Source organism: Eucalyptus grandis, chromosome 9 (genome assembly GCF_016545825.1).
Source record: "Eucalyptus grandis isolate ANBG69807.140 chromosome 9, ASM1654582v1, whole genome shotgun sequence".
NCBI classification, from domain to species: Eukaryota; Viridiplantae; Streptophyta; class Magnoliopsida; order Myrtales; family Myrtaceae; genus Eucalyptus; species Eucalyptus grandis.
Window position 1 is genome coordinate 25906253 of NC_052620.1, and position 23565 is coordinate 25929817.

Here is a 23565-nt window from a genome sequence, read left to right on the forward strand (position 1 = left end):
GTCGGCCTAATCACAACGCCGGCGACTTTTCCAGTGGCGGCGACCGGTGTGTGGGGGGGGAGTAGAAATCAGATGGCCGTGGACGAAGGCGGAGAAAGAGAACTTAGAAATGAAGAGATTAGATTTTTTAATTTTTCACTTAGATTCCTTGACTGTTGACGTGGATTGGCGGACAATATTTTAGTGGATATGAGTAAAAAATACACGTCACGCGTGACGCCAATTTAGTGGTATCAAATCATTTGAGATACAGAGAGAGAGATCGACCCTGTTTGACAGTTGACTGTCTATCCCGAAAAAAGAATCAACCCAACTCTGAAAAACCTGTCCATTTGGCGTCGCACATCTTCACTTCCACATTCATTTCTCTGGATATGTTAAAGAATGGACAATAGCAACAGTGAAAGACGTATGCATTGCAGGGCACACGGCACTGGTTTTCCGCCCCCCCGCGTTTCCATGCTTCTTATGGCGAGTTTTTAGTCCATACAAAAGTCTCAGCTTTTGCTGGCAGAAAGAAAATCGTAGACCTGTGCAATCTCAATCTGTTATCATGTAATCTCCTACACAGTATACGATTCCCAACAGATGATACTTTAAGGCCAATCAATGCCTTCCAAATGTGGCCATCTCTCAATCCAAGTGACCCATTGTTCCTCCACGGTAGCATGAATGCTGTTCTGAAAGACTTCTGTATAACAGGTGTGCAGTCCCACGACGGAATCACGAGCGGTTGAATATTTGCACAGCTGACAGGAGAAGACAGCGACAGAGAGCAGCCAAATAAGTTCAATATTTTACGTAGAGTTCAATGAATTGAAGAGGAAACATGCTTCACGGCCTACAGGAGAAGTTGCGTATCATTTTCTTCGAGAGAATAAAAGATTAATGTCTGATGCTTAGGACTTGATCAGAGTACCGGGGGTATTAAGCATTTACTGATACGTATCTATATGATGCATGTAAATTCAGGATCTGATTCTCTACGTTTGTAAGAAATGCAGTAGTAGCCTAGAGATAGAATGGTCATATGCTTTCACCCAGAAAAATCTCATGCAAATTGCTAGTGCCATGTTTAATATCGATAGGAACCACAAAAATTTGTCACTTACCTCAAATAACAGTCATTCAACTCTGCTTTATAAGGAGTTCGATATCTGCTCCTACTTCAGCAATCTTGGCTTCTTTAGAAGTCCTTGCAGCTTTGGCAATGTGCTCAACATCAAAATCCAAAGCGATTCTTTTAACAAGACCATCAAGCATCTGTTCAAGGAAATTAACAAAATCATGACCAAGGCTCCACAACAATGAATACTGCCATATAGATTCACCTGGCATTAAAAAATCTGATTCCTAAGTCAAGCACTAGATCATCATTTATAAATATCTTCGTCTGTTTCACTTTATATAGAACCAAGCTGCATCCTGCCCGTTCACTATAGTGTATGTTTCAGTTTTATTCTAAGCCCCACACATCATAAGGAAGCACCCATAGATGTAAAACACATAAAAATTTCAAGAGCCACTCAGCATTATTAATGAACCCATTGAATTAACTTGAATTCATTAAAAGATGCACACCACAAGGTAACAACATATTTTTTTTTTTTTTTTGGGACAGTCTGATGGACAGCCCTAGAAAACTCCTTCCTATTCTTATTGCAGAAACAAAGGGAAGTATCTGGATGAAGATAACTTGTAAATCAGGGTTGAAAAGAGGGTCTGTTAGTACCAATGATCCAATAGCTACTAAAGCTCGATATCTGGCATCAACTTCTAAAGATTCATTTTCTGCAAGCTGGAAAAAGACGGCAGCAAATTATCAAAATGAGGTACTTCAGCCGCAAAACGAAAAACAAAAATAAATGCTTATAAGCAATCCAGAAGTGAAAAATCAAATCCTACCTCAAGTGCTGCTGAAAGAACTTGAGATTGACCTTCTTCATCCTTCTTCTCAATCAATAGCACAGCATAACTGTGAATGGTAGTATTGAAGTCTAAGTAAAGGAGGAAATAACAAGTCCATTGAGCCACCTTGATAAAAAGGTAGAAAGTTGGAGCTATATATATCTTAAACAAGATGAGCCTGGTATACTGTATAACAATAACAAACTAAGCCTCAATAGACTAAGTAGGGGTAAACTATAGGGATCCTTTCATGCCAATTTTCACTCAATTCAGCATCAAACTTTTTCTAAGACATACATGTAATTTTCCTATTATTGTCTCCTTTCATGTCTTTCCAACTCTTCTCTTGCCTTTGTTAGCCCAAGTCTCCATCCTATAACCACATCTCCTCACTAATGTACTTATAGCTAACAAAAAAAGAGAGAAATCATATTGCCGGGGTCTTGAGAGGGCAAATAAGATCTCAAGGGCTAGTAGTGTATGCACACTTTCGATTATGATCGATGATCCAACTATTGCAATTCCATTATCTCTTGGCCATAAGTACAGGCATACTGATTCTCTATGCAGATGATACTGACCTGCTTAATAATGATAGTATCCAACTTATAGAGTCAAAACACAGTTTTTTCCAAACATTCCATGTCAAGTTTTCATGACAAATGACAAACTTCTCATCAACTCTACCAGCTTAAACAACAGCCATGAAAAAGGGAAAGCGCTACTCTTTGGTTATGAGTCTCAGGATAGCACAGGTGCTTTATCTTCTTCAAGGATAGTCTTATGTATTTTCAACAAATAATCATAAGAGCATAATCATACGAGTTCCAGTTTGGAAAGGCATTATGATCTTAAGTAAGAAAATATTTGAGAACGACATGCTAAAGTAGTACCCCTTAGATTATTGGCAACGCAATTGACATCTACTACCATACTCAAGAAATGGCAAAACAAACAACCTTTAAAGTATATGTACATGAATAAAAAAAGAGATATTAAACTAGTTATCGATCCTTTTCAATTTAAAATCAAATTAACATTGAAAAATAGGTTCCTCTAAACAAAAGGCAAAGAGAAAATGAAGAAATAATTGTAAAGATGGTTATAAGTAAGGAGATTACAAGTAAAATTTTGAGAAAAATTATCAAGAACATGAATTATTAAAAGGAGAATGAAAAAGTGCATGCCCTTAACAGCAGTTAGAATATACTCACTTGAGTAATAGAGTAGCATAAGACAACTGTAGATTCTTGTTTGAAGAAGAAGAGCAGCTCGAAAACGCATCAAGCATCTGCGTCGTAATATCAAACAATAAAAAAATTAAAGAAAAATCAATCATATCCTAGTACCTGCATCTAACTCAATAATGTCCAATAAACATGTAATATCCCATGATATACCAGGTTACAAGCTCAACTATTTAATTAAGTCACTAATCTGTCAAGGAGTTCCCAAATATTGAAGATAACAATGCTTGAACACCTATAATTTCAGTACCAACAAGTTATTTGTAACTCAATTATCGAAGCTTTGTATTGTATCACGAGAATACATCAAGAACAAAAGTTTGACCAGATTTTATAGATTAAATTGAAGAACACTAAAAATTTTCTTTAGACTAAGAGAAAGGACTCATGAATGGCACACTTTTATCAGCTTCTCAAGAAATAAATACTTTTGTCAGCTCCTTCCTTCTCACTACATGCGTGTATGCATGCCTGTATGCACGATATCTAGTTTAACATCTAAAAAGAAACAGGACAAAAGGGGCAATAACCTCACTACGATGCTTCTGCAACCAGCTGTAGTATGCTGAATTCTTGAATAGATTAGTCACAGCCCGGATGCTAGTTAAGAAATTTGCAGGAACTGAAGGATTTCCAGTAGCTCTCTTGATTGATTCCATAAGAACATCTATCACAGTGCAAAATCAACATCCCATCAGAATGAAATATTCTTGAATTTCCAAGAGCTAGTAAAGTGTTTTGCAACAAAATAGGCCTGAATTCCTAGGTAATCTGGTCTGAGAAATCATCGACTCTACAACATGTCTAATAATTACATCCAAGTTTAAAAGAAATTGACAATACCCTTCTTGTCCTCTTGATGCCTCAGAAGTCCATCTGCCCCATCTGGATGCAGGATTACCATCCTGAAAATATCAATAACTGCAAAAGAATGAGCACAATAAATCAACTAATCGTGATGCATTAAATCCACAATGCATTAAATCAACACATATATAAGATGCTACAGACTACAGAGTGCAAACACAGTAAAATTCATCTGGATATATCAGCAAATTGATGACAATGGAGCAAAGTGTCAGTTGTTGAAGCACATCATCATATCCGGTGAAGTGACCAAAGTCTTACAGTTCATCTACTCATTGTGTCAAAATCATCCATAAAGTTGATTAGTTCAATATGACAACTTTCTCACTGGTTTTCCAGAACTATTTCTCCCGTTTGTTCAAATTCATTTTGTTTTTTTTGTTTTTCCTTCTTGGCAAGTCTTTGCTTGGGTTGAAACAATCACTGTGGAGCACTAATCATTAACTTCTTTTTTTATCAATTTAACTCTGTAATTAGTAACTCCCCTTCAGCTGGCCCCACAAGCTAATATCTCGGTCCCACATCCAAAATTCCAAGAGGCATCTTTCTGAAAGATTTGTTGTTGTACACACCAGATGAAAGATCAAATTGTGCAACTTGAAAAAAATAGAATGAAATTTACTAAGTCATCAGTATCAGCACCAGAATTAAACGTGCATGAAGGACACAGGTTAAGGAACCAACCAGGAAACATCATTTCATATGGCCATGATTCTAGCAACTTCAACATCAAATCAAAGTCAGCATCGGCAAATTTGCTAGAATGATAATGTGACGTGTCCTTTAAAATTTTGACAACTGCTCCCAATCTGGAAATCTCTATATCTGTCAATGATAAGTTCTTCTTTTCCTTCAAAAGAGTGGGATAAAAATCAATCAGCACAGTAATGATATAAGAACAAAAAGTTATGTACAAGGAATAATGTCAAGAATTTTCCCATAATGCAATAAGCAAGGCAATTCTATCTCGAGAATAGCACTTCAGAATTCAACATTTGGTCTAAGCTGATCTTTAAAAGAGTACAGAAGAAAATAAATAGATCTAAGAAAGTTGTGGTAAGAGAAATACAATAGAGCTGACATCAAAGGGTAATCTGAAACAAACTGCAGCAAAGTAATGGTTGAAAAGCAAAGAAAGAACTTGAATACCTGATTAGAGAGCAAAGTATTATTAAACTCATTGATCTTTTTAAGAATTCCATCAAACTGAGCCGCATCAAAGACCAGCATTCCTTTCTGGAAAAGAAATTGTGGAGAATGGATGAGAAAGTTATATTAGGGATTGTAAAATCTTGTGAAACGACAGCCAACTGTTCTAAAAGCTTAAGTTGTTAGCTGAAGGCATGATTTAATATTTAATTACTCTAACACTCCCCCTCACGCGTAGATTGGATTTTGGCCTAAGCCAAAGCATGGAAATATATACTGGGGAGGCAAATTAGCGCCTGAAAAGATTTGAACTGAGGATCTCCTGTTCTAATACCATGTAAGATTTTGTGAGATCACATCCAACTGTTTTAAAAACTTAAGCTGTTAGATAAAGGCATGGTTTAATATTTAATTACTCTAACAAGGAGATATTACTCAACTAATTAGAAAATTAAAGAGTCAATAACTGGAAGAGAAAGTATTAGGGAGATATCACTAAAGTAATTATAATTAAAGGGTCAATAACTGGTTTTCCAATGAAATTCAAATGCAGCATATGGTCCCTTTGGGGTGTCCATACCATTAACTTAACAATAACCACTGCGCTCGAGCTAACATATGAAAAAGTTGGAGGGCACACAGAAAGGAACAAGTGATTGTCGGAGCCACCAAAATGATTTTGGAAGTTTAATTAGTTCTATTTTTCATTTTTGTAGACATAAGAATGTACATGTTTTATTTGTTTTCTGGAATTATCAAAAGCAGATACTAAATTTTGATATTATTCTTATCTGCTCTTTCCCTTACTTAGGTGGTCTTTTTAGCTATCTCTATATATCCCTTCATATATCTCCCGATGCTGCCATGCCCTTTAGCAGGCCAAGCACACGTCTTCCCAATAGCTCATACCAAATGTAAAATCACAAAGAAAAATCTGTCCGAAAATACCTTGGGTATATGCTTGAAAGTAGGTCTCGCTTGTTTAGCTGACATATAACAAGAACTTGCATAGTATTAGAACTAAAATAGTCTTCAATAGACGAGAGATTAGAGCAAACACAAAGTTTGTTTCAACAGCATACCTGCCAGCTGTGAAGGTGCGCCGGGAACATATGCACTGGCTGAGAAAGAGAGAGACCAATGAAAATGGAGCCTTGATAATTGCAACATTAATATGTCACAGCACCGTCAACAAAATATACTCACAACCAGTATAGGGATCACGAAATGATGGATCAAGATTGAAGTCCCTCTGCCCAGAATTTGCAAGTATAAACTCCACTATCTGTTGGCGATAGGAAAGAGGAAGGTTCTCCTTGAGAAGCCACTTATCGGCAGTGTCGTATGGATTATCTGGAAAAATCTCACATTCTATAAACTAACATATTTCTAAAGAAATGCATCAATCAACAATATGCAATAGATCATATTACAAAGAACACCAAAAATTACAGGAAGTGATCCACATACAGATATGTTTTTCTAGATTAATATAAATTATGCAAGATGTTCCAGTGGAAAGGTATTAAAGGGGTGGTCATCTGAATTCATGACTCGGGTGCTACAGTTATCAGAATTGACTAATGAAACAATTGTCTATCCCTTCCTATAATGCTGCTGTCAATGTTCTTCCTGGCTGAGTAGGCGTACAATAAAGACACAAAAGTGCAGGCATTATGGAGTTTCTTTCAGTAAGATTATTTTAGATGCTATTAATTAACACAAAAACAGCAGCATATAATACCAATTGACAGCGAGGGCGATATGACCATCAAATAATCATTTTTTCATTAAGCTTCACTCTTTAAGGCCAAAATGAGGATCTTTGCAAGAATAAATATTAGGAACGGATCATATTTCCAAAACTGAAACTTATCTCTGCCTTTATCATCAGCTCAACAGTTTTAATTTTCTGTTATTTTGAAAAACGTTATGCATCTTCATTTCCCATTTCTTATAAAAAAACAAAAAAGTTGTTTTCCGTAGTTCATGGTACTTTCATATCTTCTACCCTAATTTTGGTCGGAGGTCCTTATAGTGAAAAATTATTTCTCAAAATTCAGTTTTTTTGGCATTTACATTGGAAATATTGGAAAGAAAAGAAACTCACCCTGACTTCCAGATATCAAGACATGATTCTGCATTTTCAGGAAATTGAAATGGCAACCACAGGCATTTTCTAGTAGGTTTGACTTAACTGATATAGATAACAAAAAACTAGAGAATTTTTTGAAACAAAACAACCCGTCCTTGACCAAAGTTATATTTGCAAAGAAGAAATCTCAATGTATTAGAGATGGGGATACCTGATCGATTGTAGGGCAACTTACGTGTAGGCTCACCATCTCCAATATCAACATCAAATACTGCACAATCAAATCCATTGATTTTACTCAATCTACACACATAATACCAAAGCACTCATCTGGAATCAGAGGAGAAGCAACATACCATAATCATATTGAACACCATCTAAGGCTGGGCGGTTCATGCTATCTTCTGGTCCATCAACTACTTCACCAATCTATAGAAGTAATAGAAGGAAATATTTAACTCAAAATCAAAATAAAGCATCAAGATTGATGAATATCAAAATACACACACACATATGGTCGCATAAAGGACATGCACATAAACTTTATCTTGTTAAACTAAATGCCGAACAAAAAAAAAAAAAAAAAAAAAAAAGAGGAAAAAATTCTTCGATGCACGTGGAAGACAGAAGATCAATTTATCTAAGACATTTAATAAGTGCAAAGTACACATAAGCATTGTTAATAGAGACACAGCAACTCTTCTGTATACATGCCACATTTTCTATAGGATATAGCTAAAAAATTATAGTTACTTGCATGCCTGAACTGCAATAAAAGAAATGAGCTTTCAGAAGGCAACCTGTCTAAGCAGATGTTGCTTGGGCTTTCTTCCTTAAAATCACATAGCTAATTAGACTCCAAGAATGTATTGCACATGAAAAATAATAGGAAAAAGGAACTATCTCTAACGACAAGCAATTTAAAGAGAACAAGATAATGCTCACTCATTGATAACATTTTCTCAAACATTTGTTTTAAAGAGGAGACAACTTTTGTCCATTTCCAAGAATCTTGCACCCAATTATAAATTAGTCAATGCCAATATATGTAACACCAAGACATATATAACTACAGCCAGTTATTCAAATTTAATGAGTATATGTAAGGCTTGCCTGGATTAACTTTTACTTTTTGCTAATCTACATCTTGCTAAGCATGCAGTTTTACTTTTTTTACCCTAAACACATGAAGCTTTCGCAACATATAAAGTGTTGACACATAGATTTGCATCTAACAATTTTGTAATTTTATGAAAAATTTTGGATGTCATTATAAATTTTGGTGACAAAGCACAAAGAAAGAATTGTTATAGTTATTTTGAGAAGCATAAACAAACAGGCCCCTAGTTGTCAGCACAGTTAATTGACCACAAGTGGTGGAAATTCTGCAGTAGTCAAAGCCCACGCACTTAGAAAGTCACTTGACAAAATGTTTCTGTAACCACAATGATCTAACACTGCACCAGGAAGATTAAGTGTGCTGCAGTGCTATCAAGTATGTAGAAGCAGTTACAAAAACAAACTTTAATTTGAAATTACCTTATCCCATTTTAGTTCAGTTGAATTCCATGCATATGCCACTCCATTGTCTCCTTCTCTGATTACTTTTGTCTGGCCATCACTAGTTCCTATACACAATATAAATAGAGCACTATAACAATTAATGATGGTTGCAACTTGATATAGCAATCCGCCCTTGACAGCTTAACAATTACTTAGGTCGCATTTGGTCGCCGGTATATAAAAACCTAATAAGAGAGGATTAGATAGGATGACAAAACCCCTGTATTTTCCTCATTATCTCATCTTAATTTGGTAAAATTCAGGATATATGGATATCTTCATGTAAAGTAATTAGCGAAACTAGGGCAGAACCAGATAAAAATCTTAAACAGTTAAAAAATCAAAGAACCCTACATCTACTGTCAAGGACGGCCACCGGACACCAATGTGGTAGTTTCTTGAGACCACCATGACTTAGGCCACTAACCATATTGGCAACTCATGAAATCGAATATGCAATTACAGTAAGAGTCAAAGCAAGGATCTCCTTAGGAAGATCAATCCACCTTAACGACTCATTCCTAAAGATATGTGTTTTAAGATGAATGCATTTTAACTAAATAGTTATGACTTCAATCCAATTTATTAACTATTTCTCTACTTAATTAAGTAATAAACAGAAGATAGTGTTACAACCGAATAAAAACTGGTTAAAAAACGCATGTCACCCTAGACTTATAGCTTCTCTAGCTTGATGACCATATTTAAGTGCACAAATTCAACAGTAATTTCTAGAAAATAGAGAAGATAAATAACTGAAGGACCATACTGGAATTAGATGTCTAGAATCCTACCTGGCACTTGTAAAGCCTCTAACCCGGGCAACTCTTCCAATTTCAGTCCTCCAACCCTTTTCCTGTAAAACACATAATAGAGAGAAAAATGCAAAAAGAAGTGTCCACATACATTAGGTTCTTAAGTGTATTAATCTGTCTTAATCTGAACTTTAGAAAAGCAAGGTGAACTATACCCTAACCCTTCAGCTGAAAAAAATCCACTACCTAACCAAAAGAAATGATTTACCACAACCTCTCTTGAGGAGCAACAAGATCAGACTATTTTGCGATACAGATCTATATGGTAACTGAATGTTTGTGGTCATAAAAAGAAATAAATAACAAATAAAACACTTTCAAATTACTGAAAATTGAAGACCTTGCAATCATTCACTCTGCAAATCATGAGTACCAGCCAAAAAAAGTTTAATCTCATCTCATCTATACAGCCTAGAAAGAGATAGAGACAAAAACCTCCCCAACGTCCAGAGTTCAGAGAAAAAAGTGGAAGAGGAATGAGAAAGAACAGACACATACTCAAAGTCAGTGATCTTCCTCTTAATCATCACTTCATGATGCACAAATCACCTTAGGGAACTGGTATACATAAGATATTGGTGTCTAATTAATTATAATACCTGCTTCTCTTGTAAGAAGATAGTTCTAAATCAAATAACTCGAGCTCAGTTGAGTTAGCCATCCTATCTTCTTGATTTGTCCATATACGTATGGTCCCATCAGAACATGCTGTCACGATGTCTCCATCTTCCAAAAATTTGACGTCCCACACACAACCAGGATGCTCAATGCTCTGAAAGCAAACTCCATCTGAAAGATCAAAAGCTCCCAATATCCATAAGATAATTTGCGATGAAAATTAGATTCCGATGCAAGGACAAAGACTCTCAATTTAAAAAATCGTCATCTTTCAAGTCGCCTTGCTGAACCATTTCTATAATTGCTATCAATCAGGCACATTTGACCAGCTCCTATACATGTTAGAAAGGTGGAGGACAAATAAGTGGCTGACAGCATTGAGAGAGCATCCACATAAAATCCAAGAAGGAATTATTGCATTTGAAGAAATGCTTAAGAGTTTTTACGAATGAAGTCATTTTCATTTCAAAGCAAGCTATAAAGAGTGGAAACCATGTTCAAAAACAGCTGCACACTGTTACACTCCAAACGCTATGTTCAACAGAAGCAATGTGCAACCTAGTTGGTACCAAACAGAAGCTTCCAACCGCAATGGACAACAACACTTTCAGCCAGAAGCATAAAGGACCCAAGCCATGATGCACGAGAAGCTATGTAACTCTACTATAATGTAGTTATTCTAACATAACTAAAAGAACCAGCAATAAACAGGTAGAAAAAGAAAATTAGAGAAATAAGTGATTGGTTAAAAGCTCATTGCAACCCCAGTGGGAAGTGAAAATCAAAAGCAACTACCTTTCCATATTTTGGCAAAACGATCTTCACTACCACTGACTATGAGGCCCGAAGCATGTGAATCAACAGAATAGACTATAGAAGTATGATCAACCATCTCCATTAGACATTCACCGCTCACTGCCCATAACCTGATAGACCTGTTATCAGGGGATAAAAACTATTCACCAACAGCAAGCAGCAAATTATAGAACTCTGTAAACATAATTAGACAAAATAGAATGAGAAAATTAGACTAGAAAGTAAATATAATAAGCTTAGCAGTATGCATACTTATATGCTATATTCAAAGACAAAACAGACCAAATACAGGCTCCCTTTTAGCCATGATCAGAAGCTCAGACCTGCTCTGCCAGGCTTTACCTATGAATGATAAGATAACTTCTCAATGGTAAACATTGGATGAGGCATCATCGAAATGCTTAAGCATTTCACTTGGCATTCTCTTGGTATGTAAGTTTCCAAGCCCGTGCAAGATTGGTCAGACCAGCCACAAAGAGTCAGCACAAACATACATCTTGAAGCACTTAGTATTATTATAAGCAGATCCGGACAAACTTCATTTGTTTGCTGCAATTTTTCTCAAAGGTTATTTGATCTGAGCAATCCATGATTTCGACTGGGTCCTCCTTTCCACATTTACTTCTCCTCTTATCTCCTGCATCACTTTAGGTTTCCAAGCAAACTTGTACAGGAGACCGCTTCTCTTGTTCTCAATTGTTGAAATGTTGGCATAACTGCAAGTTTGTTTCTACTCTCAGCTAACCTTTCTGTCAGCCAGTAAGGTATTTGTGAAGTCCTCATTTGAGTAAGAAGGCATCTTAAGGGCTAAAGCATTATTGGACTTGAAAATTTAAACGTGACTTTTTTCTGTTGTATCAATTAATCCCACAGAAACTTCAAAACTTGCAAAGAAGCAAGAGCATATACTAACTACTTTTATGGACTTTAGACATAGTGAGTACTAACAGATGAATCTTTCTATACCATAAACTTAATTTAATGAATACCAGTAAAAAAAAAAAATGAACCCACCCATCATGTGATGCAGATAGAATGCCCAGATCAGGCATCACTGCCAAGCCTCGAACGGTATCTGCACCATCCTTCAGTTAATAAGTACATGGAACAAAACAATAGCCATCAACCTAGTTCATTTCTGTCAAAAAACAGAATGCACTAAAGAAAAAAAAAAGAACAGCACAATGGAAGGAACTTCCATCATTTCAAATGAATTAACATCAATACAGTAACAGCAGAGGCCCAAAATGTTCAGCTTCAAAAAATTGAATAATAGCTTATACAAATTCATAAGGACTCCATGAAATTCAGTCTTCATAAACCCAATTGAGAACCGGTAGTCTCCAGTCAATAAAGAGAGGCAACAAGAACTGCTTCAATTTTTAAACAGTTAAGATGAAAAGTAACAACATAACAGGGGGTTTCTCTCAAACTGCTTATTATCAAGTTCAACAGCTACATAGCAGATTTTGGAGCATTATAAACTACCAAACTGCTATTGACTATTTAAGATAGTACACTCAGCTAGCTCTAGCAGTTCTTTATTTTTGGTTAAATTGGTAAGTCGAAGCAATTAGAAACAGAACAAAAGAGAAAGGTTAACCTGTATGCCCAACAAAAGTCTGAGTGCACGTCTTTCCTCTCCAGAGTTTTAAGGTTGTGTCACTTGAACCTGGACAAAGTAGAGAAAGAGCTTATCAATAAGATTCTTCTTGATCTACTTTGCATGTCAATACATCTATAGATGAGTCTGACGGCAAAACTGCTGCTAATTACGAGTTAAAAAAAAAAAAAAAATCCATCATGTTTTATGCAAGGAAAGTATTGAGGACATGACTCTATGACCACAGATCACAGAATCATTTGTAAACAAAATTGTAACAGACCAAGAAGCACTTAAATCAAAGGAAACTTGACATTTAAACGGAAAATTGGAAAACAACAAGGCCTCCCCAAAATGCTGAAGTCCAGGCTGGAGTTGAGTGCACTTCTGGAACTTTCACAAAATTTGTTGATGATTCGTTGGGAGAATGACCCAGTAAACAAGGTTATTAGGAACATCTTCTCTTGCAAACTCTAAAATCTAAACCATGATTTGTGGAAAAAAAAAAATTGAGGACGTGAGCCTATGATCACAGATCACAGAATCATTTGTAAACAAAATTAGATCAGACCAAGAAGCACCTAAATCAAAAGAAACTTGAAATTTAAACGGAAAAACAGAAAACAACGAGACTCCCCCTAAATGTTGAAATCCGGTCTCGAGTGGAGGGCACTTCTGGAGCTTTCACAAAATCCGTTGATGATTCATTGGGAGAATGACCCACTAAACAAGGTTTAGAAACATCTCCTCTTGCAAACTCTAAAACCTAAATCATGTGGAGGAACATGTTTTTGACTGAAATTTGGCCAAATTGATCAAAGAAAGTAATCATCACTTCTAACAATGAAAAATAGCAGATAGTTGGTGGGAAACATAACAAAAAAGGGAAGGATATGCTAAACCATTCCGATTCCTTAAGCTCCCAAAGGTTAGAAGAACAATCCTTATTCTTTTGAAGTTACATAAAATAAAGACCTCAAGCAGAGAGAACCCAACCTGTAACAAGCTCCCCGGAGGGCAACCTTATGACTGCTTGTATGGGGGCCTTATGAGCCTCCCAGTGCTCTGTAAGCTGGCCATTCCTCCATCTTATTAAGGTACTGCAAATAAGCATGAGATCATCAGGCAATATGTCATGTGCAAGCAGGCAAAATACTTGAAACCAAGCCAAACGCCATTTTATTCAGCTTGTCTAAGAAAGTCAAACGTAGCAAAACTTGGGATAGAAGTGCCAATGGAAAACTTAAAGTGAACTAAATTGACTATGCGTCAGAGCATGCTGAACCATTGCAAATGAAGGCCATTTGGTAGGCCTCTGATATTTCTTGCAATACAAATGCAGAGATTCAAGAAGAAAATTTAAACTTTGCATTACACAATTAAAAACCAGTAAAGATAGATTACTCTACTCTTCCAATACTTTTGATCCATGAAATTAACAATGGGCACTAGATAGTAGATATATCCAACACCTCCAGGTCGCAATTAATTAAATAAATAAAATCAGCAGGTAAGAATTCTCCCAAATGGATTGAACCACATACTAGCAAAATTACAATGTTAATCACTTAATCTCACGACATATAGACATATACCAACAACGCACAGTTTCTCTACGATACCGGAAACATTATCATCCACTTCGGCTCACCAATCAACAGAGGCAGAAACAATGTCGCCGCCGTCCAACACGATGCCGGTGACCTGCAACTGATGGCCCTTCAACGTCCGCGCCTCTCCATTCCTCAAATCCCAAGCCATCACGAGAGTGTCCATCCCGCCGGACACGATCCCGCCCTCCGGAAGCTCCTCGCTGGGCGGAACCCACGCCAGGGGGCCCACGAAGCTCTTGTGCCCTAACAGCACCCTCGCCACCTCGTACTTGCGCCTCTCGCCGGCGCTCGGAGCCCACAGCCTCACCGTCCGATCCCGCGACGAGGTCCCGATGCTGCCGTCCCCGCACACGCATACGCCCCGGACCTAAGCACACGACAGAGCACATGAAATTCGAAGCGCTCGACACGTAAAAATGTCCGCCGCGACGCGACGAACGCGCGCCGCCGGGGAATCGAAGATCGCGAACGCGGGACGCGAGATCGCTTCGCCGCGGGAATGCGGCGCGATTCCATCGATGGAGGAATAGCGAAGAGAGGGAGATCATTGCATGAACTTACATCGTCCTCGTGGCCGCGCAGCTCGCAGCGAAGTCGGTACTCCTTGAAGTCGATGTCCATGGCGCACGGAGAGAGAGAGAGAGAGAGAGAGAGAGAGAAGGAGAGAGTTGATGAGTGAGGGAAACGGAGCTGACCAAAAACCAGCGTCGAGGCTTTACTTCTTGTCCAAGCTCCCTGAAATTCTTCTTCCAGCGCAGGGATTGTGGCGTTGGATGCTGAGCAAGTACTCGGTTCGAACCGCCGGTGGGGCCCGAGAACGGCCTATATCGAGCGAACCGCCGGTCGAGTATCGGACGAACCGAATCGAGGCGCGATGCGAACGATCCGCTGCCGACCGACCGGGGCGCTGCGGGCCCCGCCCCGTCTCCACTTGATCTGACCCAACTAATTAGGACAATCGGGCAGTCCAACATGATTACAAGCCCAAGAAAATTCTCTCTTCCATGAAACTTAGGCTTGGTTAATAATCATATTATTTTTTAGAATAATTTCTACTCAAAAATAATTTTTTTATTCCATTTCCTAAATGAGTTTCCAAATTTTTGAGCACGTTTGGTAATTATCCAAAAAATTGTTTTCGGATAAAATTGCGTTTGATAAGATTTTAAAATTTTTTGTAATTTAATTTAATTTAATTTTTTAATGATTTTATTATATTCTCCTCTTTTTCTTTTTTTTTCCTTCTTCTCTTCTCTTTCTTTCTTTGGTTGGCGAGGCTTGCCTTCGTCGTAGTGTCGCCGCAACGAGATCATCGGCAGAGCCTCGTCCAGCTACCGGTGAGGCTTGCCTTCACTAGGCCACCGCGAGATTAGCCTCGCTCGTCCTTGGTAAGGTTGATCTGGAATGATGGAGACTATGATGACATATGCACATGCTTTCCTGTGATAATCTAGTCTTTTGCTTCTTCCTTTGATCCTTAGGAATTAATTCCAGTAAAAGCACCTTCCATTGTGTTGTGCTATGCTTATAAAATCACTATTATTTTCTATATAAATTGTTACGGAACAGTGAAAGCTCTTTCCCTGGTTCCTTCTAGGGCAAGTATTAAGATAACGTGCTCATGAAGTAGACCTAATTATAATGATAAAGTTTGAACCGCTTCTTTTTTTTCCCCAAAGTATACCACTTCATCAATTTGACCTCATCGCCACATTCATCACGTTTCACTTACCAGCTGGAAACGATGGTATGGAAGCGGGGAAACTACCGGATCTTGATCAACTTAAACATGAAATCAAGATAGAAGAATCATCAGAAAAAAACAAAGAAAGAAAGAAGAAAAGATTAGACGAGGTGTTATATAATGGTCAATAAGGTAAAATCGAGCAGCTCGACTTTGGGGCTGAGCACCACCCATTTTTGAATTGCCTATTAACAGAATCAAAGTGAACTGAAATTTATTGAGTTTAATTCACTTCAGAGAGTGCGGAAATCGAGTTCGCAAACCAAATTGAACCGAATCAAGCCATATTATGATAGGGTGAGACATGTGGCTTGATAAGACATTGCAATCGCTTCTGGATCATGGGTTCAACCTAGATTTAGGGATTGCATTTAATGTTAAAGCGGAGACGTGGAGAAATCGAGAAATTTGAGATAGAATTGGATGTCGCATGCATCGTTAATTTAATTGAACACTCTCTTCTCTTGACGCACATCCACATGCGGCGCTTATCGACAATTGTAAGTCACTTCTAGAAACATTTCAGGAGAAGTAACTTATACGCTCCTTTCTCAAGGGGAACCAGCAAGCTGACTGAGTTTACGCTTTGGAACAGCACGAATTGTCTTGCAATGAAGACATTGTCTTTCTCATAGTTATTGTTATTTTATCATATGGACCTCTTGGGAGCTAGTTTCCCTTATCATGTTTTTGGTATATGAAGTATTTACGTGTTATATTAGGTTCCAGAACGGGAGAACTGAAATTTACTTTCATTTACTTTACTTTTTCCCTTTTCAGTTTTCTGTGACGAGACGATGGTAGATGAGTTTCTAAAGTGACTAGTTCAATCGAAGTTAAAGAGGGGAATTCAAAATACATTTCCTGAGTCTCGAGATTTGTTGTTCTAATCTTCTCTTCGCAATTTGTTATTAATTCCCAGCTATTTTGAGCCGTCTCGCAAATTTCAATGTTCAATTTATTTTCATTATGTTCTGTGATTATTATGGGCTAGCTTTTGATATTGCGAAGTTGAATATTCATAAAATTCTTAGTCAAAACTAAATTTCCACACACGAGTCTAAATCATCGAAAGTAGATGATTGCTCGTTTGATTGCTCGTTCTTGCTTGTCTAGTAGATGATTCCGAGCAACAATTTGCTCGACATTATGTGAAGGTAGGGAAGGCAGCTACGGGATCTTCAAACAAACTACTAATCCAAAACGACAATTTACATGTTATTAACAATTAAGAGATGCCTTTGTTTTAAATGCTCTTTCATCCACATGACGCATCGCCCATTCAGCAGTCTCTTCCTCTTTTTCTCATCCTCTTCCTTTTGGGGAGTCTGAAGAGAAATGGCGTGTATGCATGTGTCACGGCCCGAAAGAAGGTCGACCCGAGAGGTTCTAGGGAACGACTGTGACTCACCCGTGGACCTTTTGTGCTCACTTGGGTTCCCATCAAGACTTCTCCCGGAGATTTTCAAGGGTGGACATCACCATCATTACGCCTGATTCTAAAAGTCTCCATTTTCATTAATGTCGATAGCTGGTAGTTAAACATTTATGTCGGTAGTTGAAACGGTGCGATCTTGTTCGCTGGTTAAATTCTAGATCAATAGTTGTAAGCCGAGGCCCTCAACTATAAGAAGGGTGTCCCCTCTCATTTGTAAGCATCCACTACTTCCGCAATACAAAGCATACTTTTTTTAGAGCTCTTCTCTCTAGATACTTTCTCTCTCTATGATCCGATAAACGAGCGAGTGAGCGTTTAATCGAACAAGGCTTGGCTTAGATGCTTTGGCGATCCAAATCGATCCTAAAGTGCCCGAGTCGCCGCGCGGTCACAATCCCAATCGATCGGCCTGTGACACATGCGTGTTTGGGAGTGGATTGTGTGTGTGCGGTGCAATGAAAATGGAGGGAGACTAAGAAATAATTTAATTGTTGAGAAAGATGAAGAGCTTTGTCAGATGTGCATGGGTTTAACTAGGAGATAGACCTGTAGATGGATTGATGGATTAGATCGAGCAAAAATTTGTCCAATCCAAATTGATCAATTAACATATTTTATAATCTATTTATTCGTAATGTATATTTCTCGATACATACCTAACCCAATCCATACTAAATCAAACTCGTATTGCTAAAACACTTTCATATTTAATTAAATCTAAAAAATAAAAATAAAAACTTGTTTCTTATGATTATAAAAAAATTATATTGTTAAAACACTTCCATACAATTACAAATTTAATGGATAAAATTTATAATTTTTTTAAGCCGAGGCCCCTTTATTTCACAAAAAAGTGATATTTTTCAAAAATGAAAATATTTTTCAATGTTTGGTTGAAATTTGAAAATGAATTAGAAAATATTTTCCATTTTATATAGAAAATCTAATTGAATTTTCCGTGCTTTTTTGTTTTAATTTTTTGAAAATATTTATTATAAATAATTTTATATTTTTTAAAAAAATATAAATTTATTTATTTAAAAAAAAAAAATTCTTTCTCTTTTCATTCTTTTTCACCCCGTCGTCGCCCACAAGAAATTGTGGGCGGCAACAGGCAAGCTAAAGCCTTGCCATAGCCCGATAGGGCTCAACCTTGCCCAATTCTCACGAAGTCAAGCTCGCTCCAACGCAAATGAGCTCGAGTCTTGTTAGATTGGGGAGGCCTCGGCCTCACTAGTGCTGAGGTCAACAAGCTTAGCCTCACCGGATCGAGCGAGCTCAAGTCTTGCCAGATTGAGGAGGCCCAATCTCACCGCGTCGAGGCCGACGAGGGTTGGTCAATAGACTTCATTAGTGAAAAAAAAAAAGAGTAAAAGAAAGAAACATTATTATAAAATATTGGAAATTTTTTTAAAATAAAAATATAAAAACTGCTAAAAAGGATAATATGTTATTAATGAATTGACTCAACTAATAACCTTAGGGTAAAAGGGTTTCTCGAAATGATTTAGTATTTGGCAAATTATAATTTAAAGTGCATTGAAAAGTGATTTTGGCGTAAATATCATTTGGTAAACCCTACATTTACAAAGGGCTTTTATTAATTTAAAAAAAATTAATATCAAGTCCGATGAAACGTTGTCACCAACCATTGGCTGACCACCCACCGATGACCAAATTTGGCTATTGTTGAGGCTACCTAAAATGAGGCGAACTTAGATCTGGCCGCCAATGAGGCTGCCTAAGGTTGCGTGACCTTAGGTAGTGCCACTTAGGCTTCGCCGACGGCCAGATCTAGGTTCGCGAGACCCAAGCAACGCCTCTTGGGTCATGGCATAACTTGAGGTCCCACAAACCCATATCTGGTTGTTGGCGAGGCCCAGGTGGCACCGCCTAAGGTCGCGTGACCTTAGGCAGCCTCATCGGCGACTAGATTTGGGTTTGCCTTTGTCGGCCGTTGGCCAACCTCTAGCAGGAATGGGAAGATGAACATTCGAGGGAAAAAAAAAAAGTTAATGGATGATAGTAGAAGGTAGGCTTGTATTTCCAAAATGCTGAAAGCTCAAAGTAGGTTAGAACCTATTTTGAACTTTCAATATTCCTAATGCCGATATTTGACTAAGGGACTTAAAAAAAGGCTTGCCAAACACCTAATATTTTCCCCAAGGGGTTTTGGGGGCCAAAGACCATTGGGAAAGCTGAACAAACGGGCCTATGTAGGAGGTCATCCTACTGCTGTAAATTAAGTGCTGAAGTTGTAGACTACTAGTAGTCACTTCTACCGATGATTTAAATGGAATAACTCCTAAATTTCATTGCACCATACAACTTTTCCAATGAAAGCAATTACTTTCTATCCATCATCAATTATGATATAAGGCAAAGCACCCTAAAATAACGTACATTTGAAAATTTTGATTGTCTTCCTGCACCCACATGTCTGGCACAATCTTGGAAACTTGCCTCTTCAATTGGAGGAAGTTCAACTCTAGTAGATTCATATTAATACACAAATTGATTGCATCCGCCACTTTAACAAAGTGAATTTAGGAATGTGGAGTCGAGAGTGAGAGATTTCCCATTTGGTAATTTGTAGAAGTAGAACGGGTAGAAAGTACAATAACACTTTTTTGACATTTATTTACTTGAATATATGCACTTCATCTTATTTTCATTGAGCAACGGCACAAGAAATAAAAGTTTGGAACGGATTGCCTTGATCTTACATTTATTTAAGGTAACTTAAAGCTAGTAATGACTTGGATTGCCTTGACATGGCATTAACTAATTGCAGTTGTTGATTTTTTAAATAGGAATTGAATTGGAAGAATTGATAGATTTCAGGCTAAATTGGAACCCGGTTTGTTTCAAATGGACTGCTTGTAAATCTTGTGCAAATCTCGTGCTGCGTTGGGCATCGGCCATCAGCCTGAATCTTGTCGGAATATGGGCCACTTTGACTATAAATATGGGTCTTTGGACTTTAACCGATATTTGGAGGTACGGTTTCTTACTTTTTTTTTTTAATTTTCTAGGTGAACTCTTTCATTTCTATCTTATGACAAGAATTAAATATATAAGATCCATGATGGTCGTTAAGCGTCCACATAGTCTGTTGGTGCAACTCTTTTATAACCCTTTTGAGCAATTCTAATTTGGTTTTCAATTTCGTAAAATAGATTTGTTTAACTGGTTGAATTATTTGAAATATGAAGGTTCAATTGCTTGTATATATGGTAAACTCACCAAGTCAACATGTCAAATATAAATCTTACTAGCAATATCTAGACAAAAGTAATAGATGAACTTCTTCTTCTTCTTTTTAAATCCACCCATTATGGACATTAATTGGAGTAAAATTGGAATTTGGAGAAAAGAAATATGAAATCTTTTACATTTTTTTTACCAAACTCACCACATGGTAATTAGTTACCTGTTTTTTGCGTTGAAAATAAAATTGAGAAGAGAGAGAGAGGGAGAGAGGGACAATGACTTTGGAGTTCTTGGTCAATGGGTTTGACTGGAAAATGCTTCTTGAACATGGAAAAGAAGACTTACTGTGTTCTTGAATTTTTAAATTCGAGAGAGAGAAGGGAAAATGTAGTGAAGAAGTAGAACAAGAAACAACAAGTGTGGAAAACGAGCAGATGGTTCGTGTTCTTCAGGGCAAAGGAAGGAAATTTCCTCCATTTTCCCTCCCCTCACTTTCTTTCCAGCGAGGTTTGTTATGGGATTATATATGTCCACATAAAGTTTTTAGATAGGGATTGAATTGGAACAATTGACAGATTTCAAGCTAAATTGGAACCCGTTTCGTTTCAAAATGGATTGCGTGCAAATCTCGTGCTAAGTCGGCCATCGGCCTGCATCTTGTTGGAATATGGGCCGCTTTGACTATACATATGGGTCTTCGGACTTTAGCTGGTATTTGAAAGTATGGTTTCTTACTTTTTTGAAATTTTCCAAGTGAACTCTTTCGTTTCTATCTTATGACAATAATCAAATACATAAGATCCATGATGGTCGTCAAGCGTCCACATAGTCTGCTGGTGCAACTCTTTTATAACCCTTTTGAGCAACTCTAATTTGGTTTTCAATATCGTAAAATAGATTTGTTTAACTGGTTGAATTATTTGAAATATGAATGTTCAATTGCTTGTCACACATTATATATATGGTAAACTCACCAAGTCAACATGTCAAATATAAATCTTAATCTAGACAAAAGTAATAGATGAACTTCTTCTTCTTAAATCCACTCATTATGGACATTAATTGGAGTAAAATTGGAATAAAATTGGAATTTGGAAAAAAGAAATACGAAATCTTTTACATTTTTCTTTTTACCAAACTCACTGCATGGTAATTAGTTACCTGTTTTTTGTGTTGAAAATAAAATTGAGAAGAGAGAGAGGGAGAGAGGGACAGTAACTTTGGAGTTGGTCAATGGATTTGATTGGAAAAGGCTTCTTGAACACGGAAAAGAAGAGTTCCTGAATTTTAAAATTTGAGAGAGAAAGGAAAAGGCAGTGAAGAAGTAGAACAAGAAATAGCAAATGTGGAAAATGAGATGGTTCGTGTTAGTCGGGACAAAGGAAGGAAATTTCCTCCATTTTCCCTCTCCTCACTTTCTTTCTAGCGAGGTTCGTTATGGGTCCTCGCTTTCACACTTATACTACGCTCTTCTTCTTTTATAGCATTTGATTTAGATACTAGGTAGGATCGCATTCGTTGTTGCTTCTCAATTTAGAATCTTGATTCTATATCTTCTCTCTACTTCTGTGTGATTCATTTTGGATCTTACTCCTTTTTTATATGCTCTAGTGGGATTATGTATGTCAGACAAAGTTGCTCATTTTTTTTATCTATTTTAGTTTTTTGTTGCTTCGTGTTCATTGATTTCTTCCTATTTTTAGTCTCTATCAAGAGGTGAGTGCAAAGATCCATGATGGTCGTCAAGCGTCCATATAGTATGTTGGTGCAACTCTAATTTAGTTTTCAATATTGTAAAATATATGTGTTTAACTGGTTGAATTATTTGAAATATGAAAGTTCAATTGCTTGTCACACATTGCATATATGGTAAACTCATTAGGTCAACATGTCAAATATAAATCTTACTAGCAATATCTAGACAAAAGTAATAGATGAACGACTTCTTCTTCTTAAATCTACCCATTATGGACATTTATTGGAGTAAAATTGGAAAAAAATTGGAATTTGGAGAAAAGAAATACGAAATTTTTTACATTTTTTTTACCAAACTCACCGCATGGTAATTAGTTACCTATTTTCTTCGTTGAAAATAAAATTGATTTTTTTTCAAATTTTTTTACCTCATCTCACCAATTTGAATCTACCACATTAGTATTCTCCACCTCACATGCAAATATCGATTAAAAACTATGCCATGCACATTATATCAATAGATTTCCTTGACATTGCATTAACTAACATTCAACTTGAGAATCTAGTACGGTATATTTAAGGTCACTTAAAGGTAGCAATAACTTAGATTGCCTTGACATTGCATTAACTAATAACAGTTATTGCTTTTTTGGATAGGAATTGAATTGGAACAATTGACAGATTTCGGGCTAAATTGGAACCTATTTCATTTCAAAATGTACTGCGTGCAAATCTCATGCAAATCTCGTGTTAAGTCGGCCATCGGCCTGCATCTTGTTGGAATATGGGCTGCTTTGACTATACATATGGGTCTTCAGGCTTTAGTTGGTATTTGGAGGTATGATTTTTTGCTTTTTTGACATTTTCCGGGTGAACTCTTTCATTTCTATCTCATTAACCATTTTGCCTCATATTTGTTGTGAAAAAGTTTAAGTTGCTTTTTCTTTTATTTCTTTCTTTATTTCTTCATTTGTGTACGATTTGGGCATTCACCGCTAGCATGCTCTTTATATGATGCAGTTGAAATCCAGAGAAGATGCTTAACCTGTGTTGTTGTGTTAAAGTTCGCAAATCAATCGTAGCAATCCATAAAAAATTTGGGAGGCATCACAAAAATTTGGATGCTGGATGCCTTGGGTTCCTTGGATTTGGGGATATCAAGTTGCTGGTGAGCTTTCACT

General features: G+C 37.1%; 1 protein-coding gene across 1 annotated transcript; it reads right to left on the minus strand.

Moving 5' to 3' along the window:
- Nucleotides 1–331: 331 nt before the first annotated feature.
- LOC104420540 (phospholipase A-2-activating protein) lies at nucleotides 332–15031 on the minus strand. The gene is made up of 23 exons (XM_018862425.2): nucleotides 14856–15031; nucleotides 14333–14661; nucleotides 13678–13781; nucleotides 12682–12750; nucleotides 12093–12153; nucleotides 11058–11197; nucleotides 10244–10433; nucleotides 9624–9685; nucleotides 8806–8894; nucleotides 7623–7695; nucleotides 7478–7537; nucleotides 6378–6524; nucleotides 6254–6292; nucleotides 6120–6157; nucleotides 5172–5258; nucleotides 4707–4872; nucleotides 3999–4076; nucleotides 3686–3822; nucleotides 3123–3199; nucleotides 1906–1975; nucleotides 1733–1798; nucleotides 1113–1263; nucleotides 332–749 (listed from the first exon to the last, which is right to left on the minus strand). Exons 1-22 carry the CDS (start codon nucleotides 14913–14915, stop codon nucleotides 1129–1131), a joined length of 2277 nt encoding a protein of 758 aa, XP_018717970.2. The 5' UTR covers nucleotides 14916–15031; the 3' UTR covers nucleotides 332–749; nucleotides 1113–1128.
- Between the last annotated feature and the right edge of the window lie 8534 nt (nucleotides 15032–23565).

Coding starts and splice junctions, on each gene's coding strand:
- LOC104420540 (XM_018862425.2), bottom strand. CDS start 14,915: ATGGACATCGACTTCAAGGAGTACCGACTTCGCTGCGAGCTGCGCGGC. Junction 9,686..10,243: donor TCTTCTTACAAGAGAAGCAG/GTATTATAATTA, acceptor TGTGTTTTACAG/GAAAAGGGTTGGAGGACTGA. Junction 1,264..1,732: donor TAGTAGCTATTGGATCATTG/GTACTAACAGAC, acceptor TTCCTTGAACAG/ATGCTTGATGGTCTTGTTAA.